The sequence below is a fragment of the Anser brachyrhynchus genome (genome assembly GCF_964034855.1).
Source record: "Anser brachyrhynchus genome assembly, chromosome: 5".
Lineage (NCBI taxonomy): Eukaryota > Metazoa > Chordata > Aves > Anseriformes > Anatidae > Anser > Anser brachyrhynchus.
The window spans coordinates 50,658,722-50,668,401 of record NC_137699.1 but is presented as its reverse complement, the minus strand read 5'-3'; the positions used below and the strand labels follow the sequence as shown (position 1 = coordinate 50,668,401).

Genomic DNA, 9,680 nt, shown 5'->3' with positions numbered 1-9,680 from the left:
AGGACAATGCTCTTCAAGAGAGAGTCCCATGACAACTGTCAGTGGTTCCAGGAGCCATTTACAGGATGTTTATATGATCAGATACTCAAAGAAGTTACCTTAAGCAGAGTCCAGTAGGCTGGGTAGCATGGCTGATAACAAGAGGTGTTCCCCAAAGCTCCCTTGCCCTGCCCCTGCCTGTCAGAGCTTAGTGCTGGGCAGAATTGACATCTCCAGAGGAAGGGTAATTTCTGTCTCAGGTACTACATAGAAAAAAGTGACTGTCTTTGGCACCAAATCTCATTTTAATTAATATTTGTTTAGGTGTTGCGTACTGTTTGGGACATAACATTCCACTTTACTGTCTGGCTTGGTCTGATGGTCTTTGCTCTGTTTGGAGTAGAGATGTGGACACATGAATATGATAGCCAAGAAAATTAGCTTCATCAGCATTCAGCTTTGTCCTTCTAGATAATCTATATTTGAGGCCATGTAATGTTTAACAGAGGAAAACAGCAGTATGAGTAAAGCAGCCAGGAACAGCACAACCCATATGAGTGCAGGACCCTTCTGAATACAATGTAAGTACCCAGATATCTTTACCTTAAATATTTTGATGCAGCTATATGGCATTTAGCTAGTGAGTCATGAAGCACATCTGCTCTCAAGGGTGAGACCTGGTTTCTAAGCACTCAACAGCAGAATTTAATTTCAAGAAATATTGAATAGCAACTTGTGGGGATATATTATAGAAGTTCCACAAGTATAACTCTTTTCTGAATATTTATCCAAAATAGTTCTTTCACATCTAGAATAAATCTGCTTCATTAACAAGAGGGAAAATATTCTTCCCAACTGTCAGTCTAGTTTGTTATCCTTAGTGAGGCTCCTTAAAGCTTACAATGAACCAAAACTCTGGTGTGCATGAGGTGTCTTATTTACACCAGTGTGGTCCAGGCAGGATTCATACAGCTAATTTTGCTATGCCAAGCTCCCCATAAGTCCTGATTTACTCAGATCTCACAGTAAATCTGCAGAAGGACAAGCTGTGTTCTTTTCACCCAAATCTGAGTGGACAGAATGCTGATGCAGGTTAGTTGAAATCCCAAGGAAAATCCCTCCTGCTTTTACTGAGCCTGTGTCTCTGGATGCCTTAGCCACCAGCTGTAAGGTGATCAGGTAACTCATGCAATCTTCTTCCCAAAAGCTATTCTACTTTACGTAAGATACTGGGTGAAGTCTGTTTGGAGTTGCTTTTCTAGTCTTTAGTACAAATTTTAACTGGAATAGCTCTCGCCTGTTATTTGATAAGTTCAACATTCATTCTAGACACTACAAAGGACACTACAAAGCATACCTACAGGTTCTTAGTCTAATAGGTAAGAATAGAAGCCATCAGCAAACAAAAAATGAAAACAATTGTCAGAAATGAGAAAGATACCACAACCCAGACTCTTTCCCAAGTGACTCTAGCTGAGGTACTATGTGCCTCATGGAAAGAGGCTTCCCTGCTATACAAAGTTTGGAGAGACAGGAGGGGCCAATCCCAGTGCAGTGGCCTCACCCTCTGGCTGTGCTGGGGCTGTACAAACAGAGGAAACCATCTGAAAGGCATGTGTCGGTGAAGCAGTGGTTTAAAATATTACTGAAATAAAGCAACGTGTTCTGATGTAACCAGGTATTGATGCAGAAAAACGTTACTTGCTCCCTTGTAATTACTCGCTTTGTATGTTAAAGTGAGGCAGGATTGGGGGGTGGGGGAGAGACGACACATGACTTCTGGCTGTGGCAATCTTGTATTTTTTTTCCATTGACATAGCTTGGTGATTGACATAAATATCATTCAGGCACTAATATGATAATCGTCAATTCCTTGAGGTAAACAGAAGTAAGAGTTGCTCCCAATGTTGTTACCTCACCATAAAATGGAGATGAAAAAACAACCAACCTTTTAATTTCTCTTCCTCTGATTTTTCTTTAATACTCACGTGCTTTTCTCTCCACAAGATTCCAGTAACAAAGGACTCCTGCAGCTGGAGGAAAGCAGAACTGAGGTGGGTAGTACTGGACAGGAATTACATCTACGGTCAGAAGCGGCAGCATTTCAAAACACTGCCATAGAAAAGGCGAAGATCAGGAGATTAACAACGATTACCAAATAGCTGTTGAAGGTAGTAGCAGAGAGAAATAAAAGATGAGATGTTGACTGACTGTTCTACAGGGCCTGAAACCATTTCTTTCTTTGTCCCTGCAGTAACTGCAAAGGATGATGAAGGCCACCCTCACCACCTTGGTGGTTGCTGTGCTTTACCCTGCTGTTCACAGCGTGGTCCAGCCTGACCACCGTGATGATGAGCCCCAGGCAACTCACCTCCAGGAGCAGCATTCCCATGAGGGAGATCCTCTTGGGTTCTGCCAACGGATAGTCCCCAGCAACACGGACTTTGCCTTCAGGTTTTACAGGCAAGCATCTGCCCAGGCACCTGGCAAGAACATTTTCTTCTCCCCAGTCAGTGTGTCTGCTGCCTTTGCCCTGCTGGCCCTGGGCTCCAGAGCTGCAAGCCGGGTTCAGGTGCTGGAGGGGCTGGCCTTTAATCTCACCAGCACCCGGGAGGAGGAGATACATGATGGCTTTCGTCATCTCCTCTTCTTACTGAACCGTCCTGGCAGCCAGGTGCAACTGAGCATGGGGAACACCCTGTTCATGGATGAACACTTGAAGCCGCTAAAAACATTTCTGAAGGACATTCAAAAAACGTACAAGGGAAAAATTATTTCTAGTAACTTCCAGAATTCAACTGAAGCTAAAAAAGTGATTAATGATCACATAAAGAACCAAACCCATGGGAAGATAAATCAAATACTTACAGACCTTGATCCAAACTCTCTAATGGTACTTGTTAACTATATTTATTTCAAAGGTAAGTTATACAGATGTTATTGCAATATCTCAGTTTGGCCTGGACTGAAACAAACATCCCAGATTAATTCTGAATTATTTTTTAAAAGAAAGGACAGTGTTAAGATTAAGCTATTATAAGAAACATTGAAAGTTATTCTTTGAAACTCTTTCTAAACCTAGTTTTTTTAAGCTTGCAGACACAAGTTCACTTTGCAATTTTCAAGTCTTATGGAATTGCCAGACGACAACAGATTTACGCAATTGTAAATTTTTCTATCAGACTTTCTACTTATTTCAAAAACTATTCTGCAATATTTTTACATGCTGTATGAAGTAGCAAAATAAAATCCGAGGAGATTATCAAAAATTGCTAAACACTTTAATTTACAGTCCATATCTGTTTGATGGGTACATACCTATGGAGTTGGGATCTAAATGCTTTACAGCTTGACAACTTGTCATCCCATTTTATTTATAGATACACATACACACCAAGAGATACTTGAGAATGTACTGATTTGTCAATGATTAAATTACTCTTAAACATTATATCAATTTGTAGCAGCATGCAGGACATAAATTGAATTTACCACCCAGAAGGCAATGTTAGGAAATAAAAGAACATTCAGTAAAATGGATTTTACTTCATGTACTCTGTTAAATCTAGGTACCCTAGTCTCAAGTGCACCAGTCTGAGGTTTTTCTTTATGATGGGACAGACAAGAGATCAAACTTAGAAAGTAACCAGAGTATAGCAGTATTTACATTCTATTACTTATTTTTCAATTTTAGTTCTATTCAGTACTTAAAAAAAAAAAAAGCAAACAAAAAAAAACTACAGAATGGCAAATTGTGATAAATTGTGATCCCTGCATTGAAGGTTAAAGTCCTGGAAACTCACTTTGTTTACTATAGTGGAGTTATGATCCGGCCCAAAAGTTCAGGTTGTTCTTGCATCTTGCATGTAAGCTTTTCCTTTGTGCTACAAGATGAAGAACAGATGAAAAAGCATGGAAGGAGATTAATGTACTACCTTTTAAAAAGGAAAAAGGTAGTCATCTGCTGTGGAACTTGCTTTACACGCAAAATTATTGACCAGAAACTAATGAGTTTCTTTACAGCCATCACTTTTCTCAAATAAAAGGTAAGATAATATGATGAAGTTACTACATGTAATTTATTTGACTTAGATGTTGTGTGAGTCCATATGAACTTTAACTTGGGATATTTGACTGTTATTTGAACACATTACAGCAAAGATCTTGAATGAATTTTGAATACCTCTGATCTTTGAGTATGAGTGTAAATCTTCATATATGGATTTATCTGTTGTAAGTTAGTCTGGACTATACTAATATATGCTACTTAAAATAAGCATGTAATTGTATTCTTTCTCTCTTGGTTTTAAGCCTACTGGGAAAATCCTTTCAATGTGAAGGGGACTCGCAAGGATTATTTCTATGTGAATGCAAAAACCTCAGTTGAAGTGAAGATGATGACTCGAGATAGCTTTTATAAAACATACTCTGACAAGACACTGTCTTGCAAGGTGGTGCAGATTCCTTACAAGGGAGATGTTGCAGCGTTGTTTGTCCTGCCCAGTGAAGGAAAAATGAAATGGTTGGAGAATGCCTTGACAAAAGAAACTGTGTCTAAATGGGAAAAATTACTTGAAAGACGGTAAGTTCTAATTTGATGCCTCACAGTAGTCAGAATCTGAAGTCTAAATACTATAATCAAGCTTTACAGTTATTAATTTTGGTGTTCATTGAAGACTTATGTAATGGGACGGGTATAAAGGAACAGGTCAAATGACCTGATTTGATACTCTCAGCAACAATTGGAATCAGCATAGCCTTTTGATGAAGGAAGAGCTCTGTGACCTGGGAAATTCACCTTCTCATGCATTTTTAATTGATCTTAAGTTTCTCCACTTCCTTTCTCTCAAATCCAATGTGCTAATAGCAGTAATGCTATAACATAGCAACAAGATCCCTCAGGGAAATGGGGTGTGATTTCCAAAAGAAAAACGTTCAGGGCTAGAAAATGAATGCAAATGTATCCACATATATGCTGGCACCACTGCTGCTTGTTGTCCATTCAAGTGATGGTTGTGGGATTAAAAAAAAATCCCATATTTCTCCTACCACATTTTCCCATCCTCCAGACTGTTGTCTTCATGTCTTTTAGTTGCTATCTTGTATAAATCTGAAGACTGGCTTTTTAGCACAAAAGAATAACCAGCAAGTCGAGAAGAGTTCAAGATATACTTCGGTTGTAATAACTACCATAATTTTCTTTTGTATTAACAGGAGGATAGAAGTGTATATTCCAAAGCTATCTATTTCTGGCACCTATGACTTAAAGAAAATGTTCATGAATCTGGGTGTCACAGATGTGTTTTCTGATTGGGCTGATCTGTCTGGAATCACAGGAAAGCCTGATCTGAAGGTTTCAAGAGTAAGTCTATCAACAGAAATGATGGTCTCGATAACCATTTATCCTTAAGTCATGTTGTGAAATATTTCTTATCACTGGGAATGGTTGGCACTTTGTGAACTAGAACACTTTAGCTAGTACAATAACTTTAAATTCTCTCAGACTTGTACAAGATCTGGAGATAAGGCTACTGTCTTCCTTCTGACAGGCTGAGACTTGTGGCAAATCTTGGGAGGGGTATATCTCTTGTCCCAGGAACAAAATACAGCCTAATTTCTGCATGTGAAGGGAGCCTCCATGGATACCTGTTGGGGGTATTTTGCATGAACATATTTAGCACAAAAAATAGCCCTTATTTATAACATGTGCATTCTGTAATTTAAAGGATTTTAAAAACTTTTCCAGAGAAGACAATGACAAGTGCTAATCACGTAAGATGGACCAGATTTGAGGAAAGCATCCCATTTCCTGGGGGGAAAAAAGATAATGTGAAGAGATGTTAACATTATAACAGCCATTATGAAAGCAGTAATTACAACATAGTATTTTGGGGTTAGAGAAACAAAGCTTAGTATCAACAGTTTGATATGAAGATTGATTTTTCTACTGTGGTAGAAACAGTGGTGAGGAATACTGAATGGGAGAATACTTGCTCATTAAGACAACATTGTTAAACACTAAACATCTTCCATGGGCTACAGTTGTGTTGTTCATGACCTACCAGCAATTCTGTGAAAGGCAGTAGCTCAATTAACTTAGTGCTTATTTTACTCATTCCACACCCATCCTGTATGTATGCTAATTCTTGCTGTGTTTTATTGTAGGCTATGCACAAGTCCCTGCTGAATATTCATGAAAATGGCACAGAGGCTGCAGCAGTCACTGGCACAGACTTGGCTCCTCATTCTGTTCCTCCTGTTGTAAAATTTAATCGTCCATTTTTGTTGTTGATTGTTGATCAATATACTCAAAGCATCCTCTTCATAGGAAAAATTGTAAACCCTAATGAAAAATGACTGGTCCATGGCATGTCTTATTGATTTCAATTGCATTCTTGATGCATTTGTAGTCTGTAATTAAAACCATATCAAAGCCCTTACTAACATTTTCTTTTTCCAAAAAATGATAGAGGCAATAATGTGGTCAGTCTTAAAACTGCAGCTCTTACTCCCTTTTCCAGTAGAAAGCAACTACCAAGATATACTTATTAGTGAATTATGATATACTAGCCTTCTAATGGCCAATATATGCTATCTTTGAAAAACAAGGTAAGTATCCATCTGAGAGAAATAGTTTAAATCCTTTTCTGTAAATAATGAATGAACAAACAGGCTGCTCCTGAATAGTGAGTAGGAAGCAAGGAAAATGTTAATGTTTTCTCCAGCTGCCTCCAGCTCTTGTGTGGTCCTGGAGAGATGATGATGTGAAAAATTAACATTTAACTGCAGTCCACCTAGGGATGTCTTAGGCTTTGTCTTCCACCTGGATGTCTTTGATGGAAAAACATAGAATAGAAGCATAGAATATCATGAGTTGGAAGAGACCTACAACAATCAGTGGGTCAAACTACTGCCTTCTCATTGGACTATCCAAAAATTAAACCATATCTCTGAGTGCACTTCTTGAACTCTGGCAGGCTTGGTGCTGTGACCACTTCCCTAGGCAACCTGTTCCACCACCAACCTCTGAGTGAAGAACTTTTCCTTAACACCCAGCCTGACCCTCACCTGTCCCAGCTCCATGCCCTTCCCTCAGGTCCTGTTGCTGTCCCCAGAGAGCAGAGCTCAGAACCTGCTGCTCCACTCCCCTTGTGAGGGAGCTGCAGGCCACCAATGGGCCTCAGCTGTTTCTCATATATGCTTCTCATATATCTTTCTCTCTAGACCCTTCACCATCTTTGTATCTATCCTTCGGATGCTCTTTAATACTTTTATGCCCTTATATTGTGACATCCAAAAATGCACACAGTACTTGAGGTGAGGCTGCACCACTACAGAGTAGAGTGGGGACAATCACTTCCCTCTACAGCCTAGTAATGAAAAAAATAATTTCATTGTATGAGAAAATGATTGTTCAGCGTTCTGAGGATGTCTGTGCCAGTTTGACATCTCTTAATGTGGCCTTATTGATCCAAGGTAGTGTTAAAATCCAGAGTCAAGATTTGGCACTGGTGAGGGTCTGCAGCACCAAGAAAAGAGAGATCTGCTAACAAACACAGCTGGTCTTCTGTGGTATCAACCTGACTTACTGTTCCATCCCTTGGGTTCAACAGTAACTATTTAAGAAGGATGAATGTATTTAGCACTGGTCAGGTGCAGAATGGCATAGACCCTTTTCAGTGTGCTGTATCTCATTCATTTTCTTTAAATATACTGGGCTGGACAATTAAGAACTTTTAGTCAATAGGTCATAAGGTCGATTTGATAATTATAATTAGTATCTGTGAACAAGTTTTTTTGTAGAGCCCAATCTTCCTAAAACAACAGCGTGTGTGTGTGGGGGGGGAGGGGTGGATACACTCCAGTGACAAGTCTTTGCAGTTAGAGCATTTGCCTTAGATACTGGGTATTCAAGAATACTCATGTTCACACCCCTCCCTTTCCTGAAGGCAGACAATCACGTACCTCCAACATCCTCGTCAGGCTGAACCTGCAAGAGGAGAGTTAGCATTAGACCTGGAGTGCTGGTAAAGATATTTTCCTGGTAGATTGAAATCCATGTCTACTCCTCCCTGGGTGGAGGATGGTTTGAAGTTGGATTTGGCAAATAAATCCTAATGAACTCTCTGCAAACCACACCAGTGAGTGGTGAGTGAGTGACGGATGAAGCAATGATATTTTGTGACATTGGAAGGGCTCCTAGGGTAAGGGAGACATCACTTAAAATCATGGAGGGGGTTAATCACTTTCAGACCTTGGAAGGAGGAGTCCTTTCCCATGCCTTCCTTCCTTTACAGCATTCATAGCTGATGGCATAAATGTCTACTGCTGTCTACTTTGTGTTGTCTTCTTCAAGTTCCCCTTTAAGGTAAAAAACCTTTCACAAGCATCTTAATGTGGAAGCAGTGGCTAAAACAGACCTAGGGGATAGTTTAGTTGTCCAGACACCCAAAAGGTGCTTGCATTGCAAGATTATAGATTAAATATAGATTAAATCTTGTGCTTCATCAAGAAATAATGGTTCAGAAAGATATGATTACCTGGAAGTAGTAAAACAAGTATTGAGATTAATTATATTTCCAGAGTTTACATCTGTGCTTGTTAACAAAGTACTCCAAGGTCTATTCTCTGGTTCTGAGCTCAGCTGTCTCATCACAGCCCATTTTGATGTTGCTTAACTCTGACCCTGCAAGACAGTAGGGCTGCCTATTGGAAATAACTCCTGGCTTGGGTTAACCCTGAAAACATGCATAAGACTTGTCTGGAAGGATGGCGTGAACAATACCTGTATCAGGAGCTGTACTAAAAATACAAGAATGAGTAATTGCAGGCTTAAGGTCTGTGCTCTGGTGCTGTCTAGTATAAAAATACAAATGGAGACAGAATAATCAACAGGAGTGGGAAACTCCCTCTGTCATTCAGCTCTATAAGCTCTAGCACAGCTTTTCTGAATGCTGCTTAGTCATGCTGGAAGGCCTTCACCAGCTACTTCCCAAAATACAAGGGAACTAGAGATCCTTCCCCCTCTGTGGACCAAACTAAGCAGTTCAGGAAACACTTCAAAACCAAAGCAAGTGAGACTCCCATGCATTTGCTAAGGATGTGTTTTGAGAGGTTCTTCTGACTGGTGCTTTGTGTCTGCTGTCACAATAAGTGCATGGATATTTTCAAAAGGCTGCTCCTCATCAAGGATTTGTCCTGGTCCTCAGATAACACAGCAATACTTTGAAGTCGCAAATACCTGAAATACCTCACATCCGAGCACGCAAAAACTTTCATGAAGTGGAAAATATGTAAATTGAATTATATTATGTTGCAATGTAGATGAACTTAGATACAGTGTAAAATATGCATAGCCACTGCCTGCCCTCCCCCCCCCTCCCCCCCCAAAAAAAATCTTAAAATAAAGAGCTTTTTTATGAACTGGAAGGGCTGTCTTTCAATCTTTCTGAAAAAGGTTCAGAGACCTGACAGTTTTTGACTCTTGTGAAAGCCGTTTTCTGGTTGCTGCCCTGACTCTGCAAACTGGATTAAGCTGTCAGAAAAAGGCCATTGGAGAGTCTCCCTTGGCAGATGGATCACTCTGTTGAGAAAGGCTCAACATCCAAGGCCAATGGCATTCAGCTCTCCTTCCAACAGCCAGGCAGAGGCATGCAGAAGTGAAGGGGATGAGGTACACAGCTCCCCATTCCTCAAATCTC

At 40.0% G+C, this 9,680-nt stretch overlaps 1 protein-coding gene across 1 annotated transcript; it reads left to right on the top strand.

Moving 5' to 3' along the window:
- The first annotated feature begins 364 nt into the window (after nucleotides 1-364).
- LOC308195968 (alpha-1-antitrypsin-like) lies at nucleotides 365-6,419 on the top strand. Its single transcript, XM_080594282.1, has 6 exons — nucleotides 365-560; nucleotides 1,987-2,033; nucleotides 2,234-2,900; nucleotides 4,291-4,561; nucleotides 5,194-5,341; nucleotides 6,145-6,419. Exons 3-6 carry the CDS (start codon nucleotides 2,246-2,248, stop codon nucleotides 6,334-6,336), a joined length of 1,266 nt encoding a protein of 421 aa, XP_080450408.1. The 5' UTR covers nucleotides 365-560; nucleotides 1,987-2,033; nucleotides 2,234-2,245; the 3' UTR covers nucleotides 6,337-6,419.
- Nucleotides 6,420-9,680: the final 3,261 nt, after the last annotated feature.

What these genes read in the sequence shown, in the direction of transcription:
- LOC308195968 (XM_080594282.1), top strand. Translation starts at nt 2,246, where the DNA reads ATGATGAAGGCCACCCTCACCACCTTGGTGGTTGCTGTGCTTTACCCT. An exon ending in GAAAAATTACTTGAAAGACG is followed by an intron (nt 4,562 to 5,193) that starts GTAAGTTCTAAT and finishes TTGTATTAACAG; the next exon opens with GAGGATAGAAGTGTATATTC. An exon ending in CTGATCTGAAGGTTTCAAGA is followed by an intron (nt 5,342 to 6,144) that starts GTAAGTCTATCA and finishes GTTTTATTGTAG; the next exon opens with GCTATGCACAAGTCCCTGCT.